General features: G+C 34.0%; 1 protein-coding gene across 6 annotated transcripts in view; it reads left to right on the top strand.

Annotated features, from left to right (window-relative positions):
* The window catches only part of TAOK1 (TAO kinase 1), a 143861-nt gene that overhangs the window by 92127 nt on the left and 27536 nt on the right, over positions 1 to 24198 (top strand). For 5 of the 6 annotated variants that reach the window (XM_028519463.2, XM_036033324.1, XM_036033323.1 and 2 more), the window contains 6 exons: positions 5076 to 5169; positions 7057 to 7138; positions 12707 to 12874; positions 14679 to 14882; positions 16867 to 17001; positions 21521 to 21757. In XM_028519463.2, the coding sequence (XP_028375264.1) occupies positions 5076 to 5169; positions 7057 to 7138; positions 12707 to 12874; positions 14679 to 14882; positions 16867 to 17001; positions 21521 to 21757 (920 nt within the window). The remainder of the gene's footprint in view (positions 1 to 5075; positions 5170 to 7056; positions 7139 to 12706; positions 12875 to 14678; positions 14883 to 16866; positions 17002 to 21520; positions 21758 to 24198) is intronic. The other variant, XM_028519464.2, reaches the window with a different exon arrangement.

Raw genomic sequence — 24198 nt, 5'->3', positions numbered from 1 at the left:
CGAATGTCTACCAAGACTGAGTCATGAAGAAATAGAAAATGTGAACAGACCAGTTGCTAGTAAGGAGATTGAATTAGTAATGGAAAACCTCCCAACAAACACAAGTCTAGGACCAAATAGCTTCATTTGTGAACTCTACCAACATTTAAAGAATTAATATTAACCCTTCTCAAACTCTCCCAAAAAATAGAAGAGGGAACACTTGCAATCTCATTTTACACTGCCAGCATTACCCTGATACCAAAACCATACAAAAGATAGTACAAGAAAAGAAAATAACAGGCCAGTATATCTGATTAACATATGTACAAAAATCCTTAACAAAATGTTTGCAACCTGAATTTAACAATACATTGAAAGGATCATACAACACAATCAAGTGGGACTTATTCAGGGATGGAAGGATGATGGTGAAGCATTTGCAAATGAGTCAGTGTGATACATCACTAACAAAATGAATGATAAAAATCTTATCATCTTAATAGATGCAGAACAAGCATTTGACAAAATTCAGCATCCATTTATGATAAAAAAAATCTTAATAAACTAGCTATAGAAGAAATGTACCTAAACATAGTAAAAGCTGTATATGACAAGCTCACAGCAAAGATCTTACTCAATGGTGAAAAGCTAAAAGGTTTTCTTCTAAGATCAGGAACAAGACAAGGATGCTCATTCTTGCTGCTTTTATTCAACGTAGAAGTTCAAGCTGGTCAATAGACAAAAATAATTGGATTTTTATACACTAAGAACAAACTATCACAAAGAAAAGTTAAGAAAACAATCCCATTTACAGTCACATCAGATAGAATTAAATGCCTAGGAATAAGTTTAACCAAGGAGGTCAAAGATGTGTACTCAAACTATAAGATTTTGATGAAAGAAATTGAGGAAGACAAATAAATGGAAAGGTATTCTGTGCTCATAGAGTGGAGGAATTAATATTGTTAAAATGTCCATACTATCCAAAGCAATCTATAGATTCAGTGCCCTTCCTATCAAAATTTCAGTGGCATTTTTACAGAAATAGAATGAACAATCCTAAAATATCTGTAGAACCACAAAATGTCTGTAATAGCCAGAGCAATCTTGAGAAGGAAGTACAAAGCTAGAGGTATCATATTTCTGGATATAAAACTACATTTGAAAACTGTAGTAATCAAAACAGTGTGGTGTTGGCATTAAAACAGAAACATAGATCAGTGGGACAGAATAGAGAACCCCAAAATAAACCCACAAATATATGCCGAATTCATGACAAAAGGAGCTAAGTAAGGACCCACAATGGGGAAAGGATTGCGTCTTCAAAAAATAGTAATGGGAAAATTGGATCACTGTTTTACACCATGCAAAAAAGTCAACTCAAAATTTAATTTTACAGAAGCAGTCCATAGTTATAGATACATTTGAGAGCCATGTACAAGATAATGAGTAGGATCTCTTTTTTTAAAATTTAATTTGAATCATGTTAGTATATGATTCAACTCAATCAGCAAAACCTAAAGAGTTCCCCTTAAGATCAGAAACAAGACAGGGATATCCACTTTCACCTCTATCATTCAACATAGTACTGGAAGTCCTAGCCACAACAATCAGACAAGAAGAAGAAATAAAAGGCATCCAGTTTGGAAAGGAAGAAGTAAAACTGTCATTATTTACACATGACATTATACTGTACATAGAGAACCCCAAGGATTCCACCAAGAAACTACTGGAACTAATAAATGAATTCAGCAGAGTAGCAGAATACAAAATTAATATCCAAAAATCAGTTGCATTTTTATACACCAATAATGAATTGTCAGGAAGGGAAGCAATCCCATTCTCAATTGCTACAGAAAGAATAAAATACCTAGAAATAAACTTAGCCAAGTATATAAAAGATCTGTACTCAGAAAATTATAAGACACTGAAGGAAAAAATTGAAGCTACAAATAAGTGGGAGCACATACTGTGTTCATGGATAGGAAGAATTAACATCATTAAAATATCCATACTACCCAAAGCTATCTATAGATTCAATGCAATTCCTAGCAAGCTTCCAATGGCGTATTTCGCAGAACTAGAACAAATATTTCAAAAATTTATATGGAACCATAAAAGGCCACTCATAGCAACAGCCATCCTGAGAAAGAAGAAAAGTTGGAGGAATCACGTTATCTAATACAAAACTACACAGTAAGGCCATAGTAATCAAAACAGCCTGGTACTGGCATAAAAACAGACACATATGTCAGTGGAACAGAATAAAGAGCCCAGAAATAAACCCGCACCTTTATAGTCAGTTAATATTCAACAGGGGAAAGAAGCACATACAATGGGCTAAAGATTATTTAATAAATGGTGTTGGGAAAATTGGTCAGATACATTCAGAAAAATGAAACTAGACCACCTTCTTACACCACACACAAGAATAAATTCAAAATGGATCAAAGACTTAAATTTTAGACCTGAAACTGTAAAAATTGTATAAGAAAACATAGGCAACAAAAAACTGAAAAGCTTATGCACAGCAAAAGAAGTCATCAAAATAAAAAGACTACAGAATGGGAGAACATATTCGCCGATATATCCAATAAGGGCTTAATACCCAAAATGTATAAAGAACTTACAAAACTCAACACCAAAAAACAACAACAAACAACCCTATTAAAAAATGGGCAAAGGACCTGAACAGGCACTTCTCCAAAGAGGAGATACAGATGGCCAATAGACATATGAAAAGATGCTCAATGTGACTAATCATCAGAGATACAAATTAAAACCACAAGGAGATATCATCTCCCACCTGTCATAATGGCTATCATCAATATATCAACAATCAACAAATTCTGGCAATGATATGGAGAAAGGGGAACCTTTTTGCACTATTGGTGGGAATGCAGACTGGCGCACCCACTGTGGAAAGCACTATGGAGATACCTCAAAGAATTAAAAATGGATTTGCGTTTCGACCTAGCGATCTCACTTCTAGGAATATATCTGAAGGAACCCAAAACACTAATTCGAAAGAACATAAGCACCTTTATGTTCATTGCAGTGTTGTTTACAATCACCAAGTTACGTAAGCAGCCCAAGTGTCCATCAGTAGATGAGTGATTAAAACAACTATGGGACATTTACAAATGGAATACTACTCAACCTTAGAAAAAAAGAAAATTTTACCCTTTGTGACAGTATGTGTAGACATGGAAAACATTATACTAAGTGAAATAATCCAGACAGAGAAAGACAAACACCGTATGATTTCACTCGTATGTGGAATCTAATGAAAAACTGAATTAACAAGGAAAATGGGAACAGACTCAGATTGAAAGCAGGATGACAGCCAGTAGGATGGAACAGGTGAAGGGGTGGAGGGATTGAGCATAAAGGAAAAATGACTTGTGGACATGGACAACAGTATGGAGATTGCTGGAGAGTGGGGGATTCAAGGAGACTTAACAGTAACGGGAAAAAAAATACAATAAAGAGGCCCTGGCTGGCATAGCTCAGTGGATTGAGCGCAGGCTGGGAACCAAAGTGTCCCAGGTTCGATTCCCAGCCAGGGTACATTCCTGGGTTGCAGGCCATAACCCCCAGCAACCGCACATTGATGTTTCTCTCTCTCTCTCTCTCTCTCTCTCTCTCTCCCTCTCTCTCTCTCTCTCCCCCCCCCCGTCTCTCTCTCCCCCTCTCTCTCCCCCCACTTCCCTCCCTAAAAATGGATGAATAAAATCTTTAAAAAAAATTCCCAAAAAAAATACAATAAAGATTACATTTTTAAAAAGACAGAAACCAGAATATAAGCATTCTCACTGCTCATATATGAGGCATTTGGAACATCAAAATAAATGATAGTAGCAGTGTATAGCTTATTAAATAAAATAAAAGTCTGTAGGCCCTGGCTGGGTTTCTCAGTTGGTTAGAACATCATCTTGATATGACCGTGTTGCAGGTTTGATCCCCAGTCAGGGGTCATACAGTAATCAATGAATGCATAAGTAAGTAGAACAACAAAATCGATGTTTTCTCTCTCTGTCTCCCTTTCTCTAAAACCAACAAAGAATTTTTTAAAATAAAAATCTATAAGTCCATATAATAAATAAATAAATAAATAAAATGAAAGCTTTATGAAAACTATATCATTTCAAAGTCCCTTCTCAGAAAATACTTACTAATTACAAGAGAAAAAGAGAAAATTGTAATTTTCTCTTTCATGGTAATGAAGAAACCTGTTAGACATGGCCCTAAGTGATCAAAGAGAACACCATTAAAACAGGACCATTTGAAATTATGCACTGCCTCCTAGAATATGATGAGAAAAATACAACATCTAGTTCTGTGATATTCCTACCAAAGATGTATAACCTAAATTTAATCATATGGCAAAATTATATTAAAATATTCAAAGGTCTTGTATCTTCAAAATTGTCAAGATCATGACTTCAACTTTTACTTTAAGGCAGTAGAAAAAGAAGAGCAAATTCAACCCAAAATAAGGAAAGAGAAGTAAAAAGATCAAAGCAGAAATCAACTAAATAAAAAAAAAGAGAACCAGTCAAATAAAAAACTTCAAGGAAAGTGATAAAATTGATAAACTTCTAGCCAGATTGATCAGGAAGAAAAGAAAGAATACACATGATACATGTGATATCACTGCAGATTTTACAGGTATTAAAAGGATTATAGTGATATAGTATGAACAATTTTATGTTAATTTAACAACTTAGATAAAATGGACAATTTACTTAAAGGACACAAATGATCAAAGCTCACTTTTCCTGTAAAGGACATTATTTGACATTTGAGTGAAACTGGAATGGTGTTTGAGGATTAGATGAGAGTCATGTATTAGCATTAATGGCCTGATTTAATAGAGATAATATTGTTCTTTAGTAGAATATTCTTACTTTAAAGTATTTAGGAATGGTGGGGCATCAAGTAAATGATTTACTTTAAATCATTTTATTTGAAAATGTTCTTTGAACTCTATTTGTTTGCTAAGTTTGCAGGTTTTTTTAGCTTCAGTAGTATTTGTATGATCCTTCATAGCAGGCATGCATTTTAACAAGCAAGTTTTCTTTCTCTTATAGCGGAAAGGAAGCCTCCTTTATTTAATATGAATGCAATGAGTGCCTTATATCATATAGCCCAAAATGAATCCCCTACACTACAGTCTAATGAATGGTGAGTATTTCTAACAGATATATTACTCAACATTGTATAAATTAAGTGCTTTTTCATAATGTTAGTCAGAATTATTTCATTTCAACGAGGTAAAATATGTTAATACCTGAAGTGATACTAAAATAGGCTTACCCTTGGCTAGTGTGACTCAGTGGATTGAGCACTGGCCTGCAAACCAAAAGGTCACCAGTTTGATTTCCTGTCGGGGCTCATGCCCAGGTTGCAGGCCAGGTCCCAGGTTGGTGGCATGTGAGAGGCAACGGATTTGGGCGCATCAATGTTTCTCTCCCTCTCTTTCTCCCTCCCCTGCTTTTTTAAAGTAAATAAATAAATGTTTTTTAAAAAGTAGGCTTAGTCCTCTGACAATAGTGTAATTAATCCATCATTGCTTTGGAGTATGTTATTTTTATTGTCTTATTAAGAGACTGTTCTGTATAGTATTGGCTTGTGAAATTCCCTCAGTGAACCCATGTTAAATAAACTATTAGGAAAGATAAATAAAATAAAATAAAATAAAATAAGTTTATTTTACCCTTATATCATGTTTATTATGTCTGCTTTTCGTAGCATCAGTGTCTCAATAATGTCACATAGAAGCAAAAGTGTTGCTTTTCACAAAAATGTATATATTATATTTTCTTTGAAATTTTTAGGAATATATATATAATTCTGATTATATTATAAATATCACAATTTAAACATTAATATTTTATAATTAAAATATGTAGATTGCCAAACCTGTAGTGATATTTTTAGGAGAATGGTATTTAATTTATATGGTATAAAACATAAGTAAAATGACTTGATTTCTCAGAATTATCAGATTTATAACTTTGGATCATTCTAATAGTTATTATGTTATTTATTCAGAATGCTCTGATGTTCCTTTTCCTAATGTTTCCTTGATTTGATAAAGAAGTTTATATAGAACAGATTGACAGTTTTAGAAAACTAGACTTTTTATCAGAAATTTTTAGTAAGAAATTCTTCAGCTATATCTAGCATTTGAAAAATTCTAGAGGAAATTCTAATATAGTTAATAAGTAATTTAAAATTCATAAGTAGATGCATAAATTAGTGATACTTTTTTAATGATTACATAATTAAGGCACATATAATGGTCTTTGCTACTTATGTAGAGATACAGAAGGAATCTGTTGGCACAGAGTTTAGTATTATGGTACATCAAGTAATAAATATAGTGAACACAGACTATCTTTATACTGTGATACTTTGGGGCGTCAAAAAAGAAATCTTACCACAAGGAACATAAAATGCTGTTTGACCATTTAAGTCAAACATTGATGGAGTAATTATTACTGCCTTGCTCACTGAATGCTTATCAAGCACATTCCAATAATATGTTATAGACTTCTAATATTTTTAAAAGTATCTTAATTGGTTTTCTGGGGTTAATGGAAGTTCTGTCCATTTATTCAAGGACACCAAATGCCCCAGGTATAAAAAAATTCTCCCTCCAAAACTAATAGAGTGATGTTTTGAAACATGCTAAATAGAAGACCATCCAAGGAGTAATCAGGAAAGAAAACAAATCAAGAAGAATGTTATCTTAGATTTGAATGCAAAGAAGAAAAAGGTCGACTTCCCTAATTTTGCCTTAATTTATAATGAGCTGTGATATTTAAATATGTAGAAGCGGAATTTTAAATAACCTGTGTAAGTTTATCTTTGAAAAACAGTACAGTTTCACTGGTTGCTTTAGAAGGTTTTCATAGACTTATATGAAATATATATTGTTTTTGTGTCCACTTTTCTTTTTATACTTCTTCTCCATGCCCCTCTCACCTATAGGCACATAGATTGATTTGTGGATCTGTTTTTAAAGGAAATAGCAATGTGTTCACTTGATACTTTCCTTTACAATAGGTCTGATTATTTTCGCAACTTTGTAGATTCTTGTCTCCAGAAAATCCCTCAAGATCGCCCTACATCAGAGGAACTTTTAAAGGTCAGTTCTCTTCTACTTTGTTTTCTACCCCTAAGAAATTATTTTAAGGAATGTGTTTTATTCCTCTTTGATTCTGAACAGTAGTAAGATTGCTCTACAAATTTTTATTAAAACAATTTTAAATATTGTTCTTTTTTGGAACTTTTCTCAAGATGCTAAGTTTTTCTTTTTTTTTTTCAAAATTGATTAGTTGCTTTTACCATGGCTGAATAGAATGTATAGTTCAATATTTAAAATAGTACCAAATGTCGCCCTGGCTGGCGTAGCTCAGTGGATGGAGTGGGGGCTGGGAACCAAAGTGTCCCAGGTTCGATTCCCAGCCAGGGTACATGCCTGGGTTGCAGGCCATAACCCCCAGCAACCACACATTGATGTTTCTCTCTCTCTCTCTCTCTCTCTATCTCTCTCCCTTCCCTCTCTAAAAATAAATAAAATCTTTTAAAAAAAATATAGACTTTAAAAAAAATAGTACCAAATATCTAAATTGTTATATGTACAAGAAGAATATTTATGAGTTATAATTATAAAATTTAATTTATGTAGCATGCTATATTTCAAAGTTGGCAAAACATAGTACAACTTTGAATTTAACTTTTTTATCTATAATACTTTATGTATTGGTCTTTCCTATATTAAAATAATATGAAAGAAAGAGAAGTAATGTGATGTACATATTTATGTAAATACTATGGGAGAAAAGAGATTTCAAAAGAAACTTAAAAATGTATATTCTCAAGAGGGCAGCATAGGCAGATATGGCTGGCCTCTTCTCACAGTGACATCAAAATTACAACTAAAATACAGAACAACCATCACTCTGAACCATTACAAATTGAGTTGACTGGAAGTCTGACAACTATGGAATAAAGAAACTACATCCATCCATACTGGTAGGAGAGGTGCAGATGCAGAATGGATTGGTCCCACACCCATGTCTAATGAATAAAAATTCAAGAAGGCTATTTCAGGGGTGAGGAGTCCCAGTCCCACACCAGGACCCTCAGCCCAGGGAAACAGTACCAGGAAGATAAATCCCCAAAACTTCTGGCTGTAAAAACCAGTGGGGATTGAGTCAGTGGAAACTTCTGGAGCCCCAAACAGTTGATCTTAAAGAACCCACACAAGAACTCACCTACTCAAAATCACTCCCTTTGACCTCCAGCGCTGGGGTGGCACTTAAAGGGCACCAGGGGCATATGGCGAGAGGCAGAAATGCCTGGCATCTGGGTGAGCAGATGTCCCTTTTCTGACTCTCCCCCTGCAGAGCCACAGAACTGGTTGGCTGGTGCCATATTTGAGACTCCATCAACCCGGCTGACACTGTTTGACCTGTCTTGGAAATCCCCAGAGACTCTGCCCCATCCAGCTTACAGGCCCACCCAAGCTGCTTTTCCATATGAATGGCTGTTCTTGGCTCATGCTGCACATCTTCCTAAATCCTCTCAAACAAGCCATAGCTGGCCTCAGGAGCTCCAGGCCCAGCATTAGCATCAGCCAGCCTAGATTCAGAGCTTGGCTTTGCCTGGGAATCTTGAAGAAGTCCCAAGATTCCCAAGCAAAGGGGAGCGATGAGTTAGATGCATGTAGCATCCATCTCAGATTGCTTTATAGCTCAGGAAGGGTGGTCCCAGGCAAAACACAGGTGGGGGCTGACCTTGGCCTGCACCATCTAGGAAACCCCAGAGCTAGTGCACCCAGTGGACAGCTACAGACCACGTGAGAACACAACCACCCTGCCCCTGCACAGATGGTTATCTGCAGAGGATGGAGGCTGGTGGTAAGTGGTTATAGCCAATACAGCTGACTGACCTGGGTAAATCCCTCCCATTGATCTGCCAACAGCAGCCAAGGCTCAACTACAAGAGGAGGGTGTACTCAGCCCACACAAAGGGCACACCTCAAGTACATAGCTTGGGTGATATGGGAGGCTGTGTCAGTGGACCCTTGTGGGACACCTACTACATTAGACCACACTACCAAGACAGAATCAGAGCAGCTGTACCTAATATATAGGAATACACACAGGGAGGCTGCCAAAACAAGGAGACAAAGAAACATGGCCCAAATGGAAGAACAGATGAAAACTCCAGAAAAAGAGCTAAGGTGAAATAAATGGATAAGCAGTCTATCAGATGCAGATTTCAAAACACCGTTTATGAGGGTGCTTAAGGAACTTAGTGAGAACCTCAGCAGCATGAAAAAGATCCAGTCAGAAATGAAGGATACACGAATTGAAATAAAGCACAATTTACAGAGATACATACAGCAGTAGAGTGGATAAAGCTGAGAATCAAATCAATGATTTGGAACATAAGGAAGCAAAAAACAACCAGTCAAGAACAACAAAAAGAAAAAAAGAATCCACAAAAATTAGAACAGTATAAGCAGCTTCTGGGACAACTTCAAGAGGTTAAGAAGGAGAAGAGAAAGAACAAGAAATTGGAAATCTATTTGAAAAATTAATGAAAGAAAACTTCCCTAATTTGGTGAAGGAAATAGACATGCAAGTCCAGGAAGCACAGTCTCAAACAAGATGGATGCAAAGAGGCCCACTCCAAGACACATCATAATTAAGCCACAGGTTTAAGATAAAGAGGGAATCTTAAAAGCAGCAAGAGAAAAGCAGTTAGTTACCTACATGAGAATTTCCATAAGACTGTCAGCTAATTTCTCAAAAGAAACTTTGCAGGCTAGAGGGATTGGCAAGAAATATTCAAAGTCATGAAATGCAGGCCCCTACAGCCAAGGTTTCTCTACCCAGGAAAGCTATCATTTAGAATCAAAGGGCAGATAAAGTGCTTCTCAGACAAGGAAAAACTAAAGGAGTTCATTATCACCAAATCATTAAAAAGATGAAGATCAAGTTACAGAATAGCCATGGTGATGAAAAGTACAGTACAGGAAATGGAGTAGCCAAAAAACTTATACACATGACTGGCGAATGCTTACCTGTGTGGCACTTGCCTGAGGGAGTGGGGGGTGCTGGGTAGAGGTGAGCAACATGGGGGGAATTGGGACAACTGTAATAACATGATCAAATACATATAATTTTTTAAAAAATGGATATTTTTGTTTCTTTTTTGGAAATGCATTTTTCTAACTTAATGAAAATATTTTTTAAAATCATGTAAGTTCTATTCAGTTTTCATTAGATTTGGTTGTCTAATTTAAATATATGCTTGGTGTATCCTTTATATTCTCAAAAGTTATTATTTCATTTGAAGGTTCTCCCTCTTATTAATAACAATAAAAGTATTATTGAAATTTATATACTTCTTAAAACATACAGATAAAATATTAGTAAGTAGGATTTGACTCTATTTGTGACCCTAAGGAATTTTGTTGATTTTTTTACTTATAATAAGATACAAGTAGACTATTATTATATGAGTGTTTTAAAATCTCAAAGAGATTCAGTTTACTTTCACTGACACAGCACTTAAAGACACAAAGAAAATCTTGAGATATTTATATTCAATAGTATTATTTGTTACCATACATAGTATGTCAAACAGCAATATAAAGTTTCAGTAATGCTTGGGGAATTCTAGATAGTAATCTCACTCATAGTCTCAGAAATGAAAGCCTGAATAAATAGGTACTTAAAATAGTAGCAACAAAAACTTTAGTATACCTAGGAATTATGTCACTGAAAAATAAGATCTAATTGTAGAAAGTTATCAGACTTAGAAATATATATATTTTTAATAAGCAGACTGAATATTATAAGTAGTAGTACATACAAAAAAAGCTTAGGCTCAGGAAAAAGGAAGAATGTGACTGCCTTCCTACACTTGCCTAAGCATAAACTCTTTTGATAATAACTCAGCCCGCCATGGCAGGGTATTTGGTATTTGGAGACTAGATCTCAAGCATGCATGTTATATTCACTTACCTGATTTGCATACTTGAGTGTATTGGCACAGCCTTATTGGAAACAAATGGAAGTATCTATCAAGTGCTTCTTTTTCTTTGGTCTGATTACATTTTTATCACAGTCCATTGTAAGAAAAAAAAAGTAATAGAAAAAAGGGTTTTTTTAAATGTATGAAGCTGTTTATCTCAGAAATAAAAATTGGAAATTACCATCCAGAATTAGGGTAATTGTTAAATAATTTTGGCATAAACATTTGATGAAATATTCTGTATGCATTATGTTTATGAGTTGAAATAACATAATACAACAGTACAGTATAATAAAATAATATAGTATAACTTTGCATAATGAATAAATAAATTTAAAATAACTAAGAAGTTTAAAGTGTAATAAGAATTCAAGGGCATGTCATAAGCCCAAGGTAGAAAGCATCTTTCTGCAATCTCTGTGCTAACTATCTACAAGTCAAAATCTGTATATAGAAAATTTCTGCAAAGAAATATACCATCATGAGGATGTAAAGTACAGCATAGGGAATGTAATCAATAATACTGTAACAACTATGAATGATACCAAGTTGGTACTAGGTTTATTAGAGGGATCACTTCATAAGTTATTCAAATATCTAACCATTATGCTATATATCTAAAACTAATATAATATTGAATGTCAACTATAATTTTAAAAAGAAAGAAAGAAGAGGAAAGAAAATAGAAAAGAAAAGAAATATACCAAAATGTAACAATGGTAATCCTAATGGTGGAATTGTTCTTTCTACTTTCCTATATTTGATAGGTTAAGCTTTATTAAATGTTTGTGATAAAAATCACTAGTAATATAATGGCTTTTAAATAACTGCTGGTGTTTTATAAAGTGTGTCTTATGCAACATATAAAGGAGCCCATAACACCCAAGTTTATGTAATATAAAGCCACCATCAGTAAATATATTCTGTTGAAACCTTCCTCAGAACTGAACGTGCCTTATCCATGAAGTCAGCAGTTCTGTAATATATAAACCTTTATTTAGCCTTTATCTAGGGCTCTAATTTAAGAATTGAACTTAACGCTCTCTCCCTACCAGGAGCACACACTCATTTTTCCCTCCCCTTTCTCCCTCTTTCTCTCCCCACAGGCATGCATCCTAAACCCTAAGGGACCCCAAGAGGCTTACAACCAGGGAGCAATGGGCAGTGGCAGCAGCTCCTCCCAGGCTAACTCCCTGACCCTGTCCCCAAGGCCCACTTTCCTCTGACTTCTTAGTGAGCCAGAGCTGCCCCTCCTAGGCTCATTTCCCCATTTAATCCCTCTCCTGTTGCTGCTTCTATCCTAGGCCCTTACTTGTTTCACTGTCCCCAGCTTTAAAAAGAAAAAAAAAATTGACCTTAAATGTTAGTGTTTATTTACACCTTTTGACTATTTTAACTCAGCATTTTCAGTTGGCTGACAAAGGTATCATGTTCAAAGTTTTTATAAAATGTGCAGGGGTAGTTATGTAGGCAGAGTGTATATGTGTAAATGACAACTTTATAAATGTAAGAAGTCAAAGTATAAAAATTAGATAGCTATAAATTATATGCATTAGCTATCATAATAGTAATTCTAGGATCTGAGAAAGGGTATAATTGTACCAGTTATACCAATTGAAAAAATATATAGGTTTCAACCTGACTTTTACCTTCTCTTATGCAGCACATGTTTGTTCTTCGGGAGCGCCCTGAAACAGTGTTAATAGATCTCATTCAAAGGACAAAAGATGCAGTAAGAGAGCTGGACAATCTGCAGTATCGAAAGATGAAGAAACTCCTTTTCCAGGAGGCACATAATGGACCAGCAGTAGAAGCACAGGAAGAAGAAGAGGTAGTACCTTAGAAATTACTCAAATACTGAGCTCTCTTTATTAGTGGCTTTCCTAATGCAATGTGTCTTGCCATAAATCATTTATATCAGTGGTTCCTAAATTGTGTTTTTTTTAGCATGGGTCCTATAAGATCTCAAGTGGGAAAAAAGATTTTGAATTATTTAAACCCAGCCCTTTCATAGTGTTCATTGGCATAGTAAAGCACTGCAAAGTCTTTTATTAAAGAAACATGTCCACCGTTATTTAATCTAGCCCCTTTTAAAGCTCTTGGCCACTCAACCGCCCCCCCCCTTTTTTTTTTAACCTTTGTAAGGATTTGAAATTATAAACTCTGGAAGTTGTCATTATTCACTCAGAAGTCATTACAAAATTAGTAGTCATTCTACTCTATCACCAGGGGCCATTAATTCTTTTCAGTTCTGCATAGTTTTATTCCATTTACATGGTTCTAAAATACTCATTTTACAGATGAGTAAAGTGAGGCTCAGAATGATTAACTGAGTCACCTCGGGTAGAGGCGTGTGGGTTCAAATTCATATATCACTCACTCTCAAGGCCACATTCTTTCCCTATTGCCTTTTAGGGGAAAATGGAAGTACAGATTTGCCATAGAAATGCTAAAGAACTTCCTCACAGGGAAATATATAGCTTATTTGTAGATCTATCACTCTTCATATTTTCAGTTTTCTTCTTTGCTTCTGTCTGAATTCCAGAGCTTTCATTCTTTCATATTGCTTGCCAGTGAAAGAGATCATTTTGCATTCTGACACCAGAAGCAGTAGTTACTTTTTTTAATAGCACTGCATAATTAATGAACTATAAAATACAATACTTTCTCACTGTAGTTTTGTGTTTTGTGTTTATTTTGTTTTATTCTTACAATAATCATTAGAAAATTGTTGGACTGTTTTAAATATAGGAAATTTTTTAGCAAAGTTGTGAAATTAATAAAACTAATGTAGTTAATTCTGTAGCTACAATGTAGTGTCTCTGATAGGCTAGGGATATAAGTTCATATATATGTATATACAAGTTCACATATATACACACACACTCTGGTATGTATATGTATAGAGTGAGAGACACACCATGTGTCTATATATTAGTTAAATTCTGCATATCTTACAGAATTTTGATATGATAAGACTGCTATAATGTTGGTGCCCAGGTACCACTTCTTAACCTGGTAACTTCAGAAAAGCAGTTTCATGATTGTGATTAAATATATAAGTAATGTGTAATTCACATTTCACACAAAAATAGATAGGAATTAATGTTAATTATTTGGTGGTAGAGGTTAGGCCAGAGACTATATTATGAGGAAGAAAGAAAAATAAACTTATAAAAGACTTTAATAAAAAATAACTAAAAGGGGTTGTTTACAGGATTTTTAAAAAGGCTGGGGCTTGCTTTAACCATGGGAATCATTGAGAAATGAGCAGAACCTCTATAGATAGATAGCCCATGAGATATGTAGTAAAAATGGATTTCAAAAAATGCTACACATTGGAAATAACCCAGCACTGATAACCATACTTTTTGCATGGTTGGTTTTGTTACTTACTTATTGGTCATTTGGTCAAACATTGGTCAAACATGGTTTGTTACTTACTTATTGGTCATTTTTATTTGTTTATTGTCAAGTAATAGTTGGTAAACTTCATGGTCTTGACAAATAAAGAAAATTTCTCACAATAGACCTCTGACTTTCTGAAGACTATGTGCCAAGCAATGCACTAGGGACTTGTACTCAAGAATTCAAAAGAAATACAGATATTTGAACCTAATACTCTTTTCCCTTAGGAACAAGATCATGGTGTTGGACGGACAGGAACAGTGAATAGTGTTGGAAGTAATCAATCTATTCCCAGTATGTCCATTAGTGCCAGTAGCCAAAGCAGTAGTGTTAACAGTCTTCCAGATGCCTCAGATGACAAGAGTGAGCTGGATATGATGGAGGGAGATCACACAGTGATGTCCAATAGTTCTGTCATCCACTTAAAACCTGTGAGTATTTGGGTTTTGGTGAAAAAATTGAACTTTGGTAAAGAATTTTCTTTATCTGATTAGTTTAAGAGGAGTTTTTTGTTGTTTGGGGTTGTGTGGGTTTTTTTGTTTTTGGTTTGTTTTTTTTTTTTTTTTTTTGGTTGGTTGTAGGATTTGTTTTTTTTGTTTTGTTTTTGATGTTTCAGAAGTTTGGAACAATAGTCTTGTTAATTCCCAATTTAAGACCTGCATTTAGGAAACTAATGTTTTGAGAACTCCAAAAGAATATTTTTTAAATCTTAGAAGAAAGAAATACAGAAATATGACATGTATTATTTGAAGTTACTTAGATGGAAAATAAAGTAATTTAAAGTAGCAAGTATACACATGAAATTAACGATAATAGTTGCCTTCCACAAGCAAGAGAAATAGTTAGGATGATCGAAAATAGCTTTTGTATTATCCATGTTTACATCTTTAAAATAAAACTTCCCTGGCTGGCGTAGCTCAGTGGATTGAGCACGGGCTGCAAACCAGAGGGTCGCAGGTTCGACTCCCAGTCAGGGCACACGCCTGGGTTGCAGGCCAGGTCCCTAGTGGGGGCCATATCAGAGGCAACCACACATTGATGTTTCTCTTTCTTTCTTTCTCCCTCCTTTCCCCTCTCTAAAAATAAATAAATGAAATCTTAAAAAAATAAAAATTAAAAAAAAACATTAAAAAAATAAAATAAAACTGAGTGTACTTGTAGAAAATTATAAATTCTGGGCGTCACAAATTTAGGGGTGTTTGCTACATTATTCTTTGTATTTTTAAGTCCATAATTTTAAATTTTCTTGCAAATATTTGAAGGTCAATAGTTCCTTTTAGCAACTAATAAGAATGCTTCCTTTTTAACTTTATAGCTTTCTGTAGGTATTACCTAAATGTTAGTAAGCATGTTAGCCAAAAATTGGCACCAGCACAGTTGTCCAGCAACAAGTAAATGGATAAACAAAATGTGGTATATACATCTAATTATTCAGCTATGAAAAGGAATGAAATTCTGGTACATACTACCTCAAATGAATCTTGAAAACATTATGTCACGTGATATAACCCAGATGCAAAAAGACAAATACTGTGTAATTCCACTTATGTGAAATACCTAGGCTAGGCAAATTCATGGTGATAGAAAGTAGATTAGAGGTTACCAGAGACTTGAATAGAGGTTGAAATTGAGAATTTTTGTTAATGGATACAGAGTTTCCAATTGGGGTAATAAAAAAGTTTTAGATATAGTGGCAGCATTGCACAACATTGAGAATGTAATTAATGCCACTGAATTGTATACTTAAAAATAGTTAAAATGGGAAATTCTGTTAAGTTTTTAAAAATTTTAGAAAGTTCTTAAGAATTATTAGCTAAGTAATAGTGTCAGAGCAAAATCATGTTTAATTTTTATATTCTTAGTAAGAGAATCAGTGATATAAAAGATTAGTCCCACAATTAGTTGCTATTTCAGTTTATTTCTCTTTAGTTAATGAACCAAAGTAATGTATAAGGAATGGCATCAATTTACAACCATTTTTCTGTTACTTATCTTGGACATATGACAAAAGTAATATAAAGATATTTTTAAGCTATATTTTTGCTTCTAAAACCCAAGAGCATTAGAGTAATTAATTTTATCACTGCTGTGTTAAAATACTGCCTGCTGCATGTTTCATTTATTTTCAAGCCATATTAAAACTTTTCAATTTCTCATATAATGAGTAGGATATAAATCTAGCCTTATACATTTCCTTATTGTGACTCTATGTGCTGTTTCATACACTGAAGAAATAGTGTCTCCGGATTCTAATTATATTGGAAATAAAATAGCAGCATTCCACATTTTTGTTTGTTTTTGCTTTTAAAATTACGACTTTTGAGGTTTGTTGATCAAGTTGTCTTTAAGCTAATTTTCTTGAAAGTTCAAACAAACTGGTTCACCTTAGATAGTGTTGTCTCTTTCTTTGTCTAGGAGGAAGAAAATTACAGAGAAGAGGGAGATCCTAGAACAAGAGCATCAGATCCCCAGTCTCCCCCACAAGTATCTCGTCATAAATCACATTATCGTAATCGGGAACACTTTGCTACTATACGGACAGCATCACTGGTAGGTACTTCCCTTGAAGTAGAAGTATATTTTTCATGTTAGATCTTGGCATCTATACTAAAATATAACTTTTTGTATATGAGATTTATTTTGTAAAAAATCATTCACTTTTTCAGTTGTCTGTTATGAGAAAGATTATACAAAACACTCAAGAGACTTGAATATTATCTTCAAAACATGTACATAAATAACTAGGATGTTAGAATATATTAAATGCTTAAGAGAGCTATAAGATACTAAATAGGAATTCAAATTACTTTTAATTCAGGGCATAAAGGAAGTATTTATAAAACAAATTGTTTGAGCTTTAAGTAATTAGTTCTAGGCTCAAGGGAAACGAGAAATGTTATTTCCATGTAAGAATTAACAGTAGGCCCTGACTGCTGTGACTCAGTGGGTTGGGTGTTATCCTTTGGCCTGAAAGATAGTGGTTTGATTCCTGGTCAGGGCACATACATGGGTTATGTGTCTATCCTGCTTGGGGGCATGAGAAAGGCAGCCAATCAGTGTTTCTGTCTTTCTCCTGCTCTCTAAAAATAAATAAATATTTTTTATTTTGAATCATTAAAGGAAAAAAAGCATTAACAGTAGGAAATACTGAGGCTAACCAAAATGAAGGAGAATGTTTGGGAAATGTCAGGCAATCCAATATACTCAAAACGTAATTCTTCTGACGTCCCAAATAACAATAAAAAAATGGATTGTTCATTTCAGGAACATTGATTTATTTATGTATTTGCCAAATGATTATATTTTTCAAGCTTTAAGACATTTTGCTTATTTTTAACTATACTTTTCATTTCTCTAATTGGTTTATAGCCTTTATTTCCTTTTTTATTATATTTATTAGGTTGACACTGGTTAACAAAATTATACAGGTTTCAGATACACAGTTCTGCAACACATCATTTGTACAGTGTATGGTGTGTTTACCACTCCAAGCCAGGTCTCCTTCCATCAGCATTTATTCCTCCTATACCCTCCTCCACGTCCCCCCACCTCCCTGCCAACCCCTCACCCACTGCAGTCACCACACTGTTGTTCAAGTCCAGGAGTTTTTGTGTGTGTGCGTGTCTCTCTTTTTTTTTTTTCTTAACCCTCTCCTATCCCCAACAGCTGTCAGCCTGCTTTCTGTCTATGGGTGTGTCTCCATTTTGCTTATTAATTCATTTTGTTCATTAGATTCCACATATGAGTGAAATCATATGGTACTTGTTTTTCTCTGACTGGCTTATTTCACATGCATAATGCTCTCTAGGTTCATCCATGTTGTTGCAAAGGGAAAGATTTCCCTTTTTTTTTTTTTTTTTTTTAAATTTTTTTTAATATAGCTGGGTAGTATTCCTTTGTGTAAATGTGCCATGGTTTTTTTATCCACTCATCAACTGTTGGACACTTGGGCTTTTTTAATGGAAGACCTATAATCCTGATCAGTCAGCTAAGTAGAACCAAAACATAATAAAGGATTCTAAGGTTAGAAAAATTATATTAAAAATTATAGGAAATGTAGGCTATTGGAACAGATGACAGAAAGAAAAAAGATAAGGGAGTTACCTGAATTATCAACTACATAGGCAGATTTTATGAATCCCATGCTGTGATTCTTGAATCTGTATAACATGTGGGGTCAAGAACACCATCTCCCATCATAATTCATGCCATTCCCACTATTCTACAATGTCCAAATAACTCTTTGAACAGAGCAAGTGGCAAAGTTGCCTAATTTTTTTCATGACTATTTTAGTAAATACCTAGGGTGGGGCCAGTTTGTGGGGAAACATCTTTGTGACTTGGCATATATTAAATGTTTCTTAGGCAAGTCTCCTGTCCCAAAATTTGGCTTCCTCAAATTAGTTTTAAAAACTTAAGTTATGGATTTAGAGAACTTATGATCCATATCCTTAAACTTAATGACTGCATTTATTTCAAATAAAAACTCAAGAGTATGTAGAGTAATGTAGAAAGATAAGCATAGCTATATTATTTAATATATTTATTCAATATATTTACCAGATACCATAATTCAGTTTCTTTTTTTCCTTGGATTTTTTTTTCATACAATGAAATGCACAGATCTTAGGTATTTATTCAGTTTGAAGAGTTTTTACAATAGTACATACCTATGTTAGCCATCACCTACAAAAACAAGCTGTGTAAAATTTCATATACCAGAAAGTTCCCTTTATGTCTCTCTTTAGTCAGTTCCCCATTTTAATGACCACCACTTTCTGTTTCTTCACTATTGTCAGGTTTAACTGTTTTTGGAATGTCTATGGATGAAATCACACAAAATGTATTCTTTTATGTTGAGCTTGTTTTGCCCAGCGTAATGTTTTTAAGATTCATCTCTGCTGTTGTGTTCAGTCTTTTGTAAATAGTTTTCCATTGTATGGATATACTATTTTTTATTCATTCTTTTTTTTGAGAATTTGGTTTAAATCTCATTTTGAGCTATTACACATAGGTTGCTAGAAATATTCTTGCACAAGTCTTTAAGATGTAACTGTGATGTTTTAATTTCTTTTTGGTAAATACCTAATTGTAAAATAGCAGGTTCACAAGGTATATGTATGTTTTTCTTTGTAAGACAATGCCAAACAGTTTTCCCAAATGGTTGTACCATTTGACTTGTCCATTAGCGATGTATAAGAGTACCAGTTGGTTCACATCCTCTTCAGCATTTGGCATTGTCAGTCCTTTTTATTATAGCCATTCTGATGGGTGTCAAATGGAATCTCATAGTGGTCTTTTTTTTCCATTTCTCTATGACTAAAGATATTGCCAAAATCAGCCTTTCATATGCTTATTGTTGGTTCTTGTACTTTCTTTAGTGAAGTGTTTCTTTGAGTCTTTTGCCTGATTTCTTGTTCAGATATTCATCCTTTTATATTGTTTTCTAAGAGTTCTTCATATAGTCTGGATAAAAGTATTATATAGATCATGCAATTTTTTTCTCCGTGATTTAACTATTCTTTTTTACTGTTATCAAGATTCTAAATTTATTATTATTATTATTATTATTATTATTATTATTATTTTGTTTTAAAATCCAGTTTAAACAACCCAGTTAAAATATGGGTAAAGGACTTGAACAGGCATTTATCCAAAGATATACAAATGGCCAACAAGCACAAGAAAAGATGCTCAACATTAGTTTTAATTAGGGAAATGCAAGTCAAAACCACAATCACCTCACACCCACTAGAATGGCTATTAAAAAGAAAAAAAAAAACAGAAAACAAGAAGTGTTGGAGACCATACAGAGAAATTAGAACTCCTGTACACTGCTAGTAGAAATGTAAAATGGTATGGCTCCTGTGGAAATAGTTGATTATTCCTCAAAAAGTTAAACATAGAATTACCACATGACTCAGCAATTCTACTCCAAGGTAGATACCCCCAAAATTGAAAATAGGTATTCAAACAAGTACATGTATACACATGTTCATAGTAGCTTTGTTCACAATAGCCAAAAAGTGGAAACAACACAAATATCCCCAATATATGAATGGATAAACAAATCATGGTATATGCATACAATGGAATAGTACTTGGCTATAAAAAGGAATGAAGTACTGATACATGCTATACAACATGGATGAAACTTGAAAACATGCTAAATGAAAGAAGCCAGCCACAAAGGTCACATGCTATGTGATTCTATTTATATGAAATATCCAGAATAGATATCCAGAATAGATAAATCCAGAGACAGAAAACAGATTGGTGGTTACCAGAAGGGAAGAATAGGGAGCAACTATATAACAGATAAAGGGTTTCTTCTCTGGTGATAAAAATATTTTGTAACTAGAGGTAGTGTTTGCATAAAATTATGAATGTACTAAATGCTGCTGAGTTGTTCACTTTAAAATGATTAATGTTATATTATGTGAGTTTCACCTCAACTAGAAAATCCAGTTAATACTTTTTTTCCTTTATACTCTGTGATTTTTGTATACCCAAGAAATATTTGCCTATCCCAAGGTCATGAAAATAGTCTGTGTTTTCTTCTGCTTTATGATTCTGGATTTTATGTTTAGGTTAAATAATTCTTTTCAAATTTTTTCACGAAGAGTGACAGGAGTCAAAGTTTTTGTTTTGTTTTTTAATGCAGAGAATCAGTTGTTTTAGCAGGATTTGTTTAAAAATGCTTTTCTTTCCTCTTTAAATTACCTTGGCTATTTGATAGAAATCAATTGAATATGTACAGGTCTGTTTCTAGATTTTATTCTGTTCCTTTGATCTAGTGAACCTATCCTTAAAGCCACACCATTTTGATTACAGAAGTATATGTCTTTCAGCTTGTTTGCGCCTCCAGACTGTTTTGGCTATTCTGAGTCTTTTGCATTCCCATATAAATTTTAGAACCAGCTTGTCTGTTTGTTTAGAAGACCTGCTGGATCTTTAATTAGAAAGTGCTAGCTGAGATCTGGTATATTAATTGCCTACTTAATAGTTGAGTGGTCTAAAATGTCTTTGAAAGAAAAATGTTTTGCATTATTTTATTCTTTTCTTCTAGGTTACAAGGCAAATGCAAGAACATGAGCAGGACTCTGAGCTTAGAGAACAGATGTCTGGCTATAAGAGAATGAGGCGGCAGCACCAAAAGCAGCTGATGACTCTGGAAAATAAGCTAAAGGCTGAGATGGATGAACATCGCCTCAGATTAGACAAAGATCTTGAAACTCAGCGTAACAATTTTGCTGCAGAAATGGAGAAGCTTATCAAGAAACACCAGGCTGCTATGGAAAAAGAGGTGACTGATGCAGTATTGTTATTTATTCTAGCTTTTGACCACCTCAGAATTAACCAAGGTAGCATTTTGAAGTTAGGACATCTGTTCTCCAGAACCAAGCAAACCATTTGGTGAAAGGGAGAAATATTTATATAACGTGTATAATATCAAGTTCTTAAGAGTTTCCGGTTCCATTCCCAGTCAGGGACATGCAAGAGGCAACCAAACACTGATGTTTCTCTCTTTCTCTTTCTCCCTCACTTCCTCTCTCTCTAAAAATAAATAAGTAAAATATTTTTAAAAATTTAAAAAGTACTGAGTCTGGGAACCAATGAAGATGGGATCAGTTCCTGACATTTGATGGTTTTATAGTGTCATAGTAGTAAGTCCTTTAATATTCTAGGCCTTGCCTACCCTGGTTATTGAGTTTGATAAATCACCCATCAATAGGAGATTTAGGTCTCAAAAAAATCATTCATAATTCTCTTTTCTATGAATTTTTTTTAAACTTTTTAAAATTTATAGCAGGATTTTTATGTCAGTATAGTTAAAGGTTGTTATACAGGGAACTTGTTAGAGGTTACAAATTAAGATAAAGATTTAGTCTATTTGTTTATTTATAAATATCATTCTACCATATGATAATGGTATATTTTTAAGGAGTCTTTTTTTTTAATATATTTTATTGATTATGCTATTACATTGTCCCATTTCCCCTCCACCCTGTATACCCTCTCCCACCCACATTCCCCCACTTTAGTTCATGTCCATGTGTCATAAGCTCTTTAGCTTCTACATTTCCCATACTATTCTTGCCCTTCCCCTGTCTATTTTCTACCTACAATCTGTGCCACTTATTCTCTGTACCTTTTCCCCCTCTCTCCTCCTCCCACTCCCCTGTTGCTGACCTTCCACGTGATCTCCCTTTCTGTGGTTCTGTTCCTGTTCTAGTTGTTTGCTTAGTTTCTTTTGTTTTTGTTTTAGGTGTTGTCGTTAATTGTGAGTTTGCTGTCATTTTACTATACATTTTTTTATCTTCTTTTCTTAGATAAGTCCCTTTAACATTTCATAAAATAAGGGCTTGGTGATGATGAACTTAAGGAGTCTTATCATGTGAAACTTTTTCTTCTGTTTTTCGTATCCCATCTGTTTTTGTTTTATTTTGAGAGTCACGTTTTTTAAGTAAAGTGAAAACTTCTCAGTAAATTCACAGAAAATCATCAAATATGTCTGGCTACTTCACATTGAGTCATTATCATAGTTACCCTGTTCGCCTTTTCTCTCCAAAAAAGAAAAGCCATTCTCTCACAATAGTAGAGAAGTTAGCAAAATAATTTATGGTGTAAATAAATAGTTGATTTTGAAATAATTTAATGAAAGAATGTACAGATACTTAGAATTCCTTTGGGCTTTGGGTAGTATTTTTAATAACTTGAAAAGAGGTAGAAACTAATCTATTGCACTGCCCAGTAGCTCGGTTAATTAGAGCAGCATCTTGATACCCCAGGTTTGTGAGTTTGAATTTGGTCCCCAGTCAGGGCTCATGCAAGAATCAACTAATGAATGCATGAATGGGTGGAACAACAAATGACCTCTCCCCCCTGCTCAAATCAATAAATAAAAACATTTTTTAAAAAGAAACATATTTAGGAAGACAATTCATGACACAAAATGTGCAATATGATTACAAATTTGTTTAAGCTATATAGATACATGAAAAAATTAGGAAGGGTTTGCACCAAAATATTTATATTGGGTATATCTGGGTGTTGAAATCATGTAAGATTTCTCTCCTTTGTGTTTTCCTGTATTTCCTAAATATTCTACAATGGGTATATATTACATATATAAGCAAAAGTAAATTAGTATGATATATATAAAAATATTTATATATAATAGTATTATATATAATTAACATTTTCATATTAAATTATAAATTGAAGGTCAGTGTTTTATTTGAAGATGAATATATTATATTATTTAATATATAGGTAAATCTAGATAAAAGGCCATGATTTAGTTATATTTTTAGGTAAATATATATTTGTTTTATTTCAATGTGGGGATGGCATAGTCCTGTTAAATGAAAAAATAGTGGAAACTTTTGACTCTGTAAGAGATCAGGGGTTTTTTTTTTTTTAATTTTTTTTAAACAATTTTTTTAAAGATTTTATTTATTTATTTTTAGAGAGGGAAAGGGGGGGAGAGAGAGAGAGAGAGACAGAGAGAGAGAGAGAGAGAGAGAGAGAGAGAGAGAGGGAGAGAAACATCAATGTGCGGTTGCTGGGGGTTATGGCCTGCAACCCAGGAATGTACCCTGGCTGGGAATTGAACCTGGGACACTTTGGTTCCCAGCCTGCGCTCAATCCACTGAGCTACACCAGCCAGGGAGATCAGTATTTTAAAGGTGAATTTTATTTTACTGGTTCTCTAAAATTCGAATAATAAAAGATCTGAGTAAT

Source organism: Phyllostomus discolor, chromosome 8 (assembly GCF_004126475.2).
Source record: "Phyllostomus discolor isolate MPI-MPIP mPhyDis1 chromosome 8, mPhyDis1.pri.v3, whole genome shotgun sequence".
In the NCBI taxonomy this organism is placed as follows: domain Eukaryota; kingdom Metazoa; phylum Chordata; class Mammalia; order Chiroptera; family Phyllostomidae; genus Phyllostomus; species Phyllostomus discolor.
Note: the sequence above shows the minus strand (reverse complement) of the source record. Positions and strands in the feature narration are given on the sequence as shown.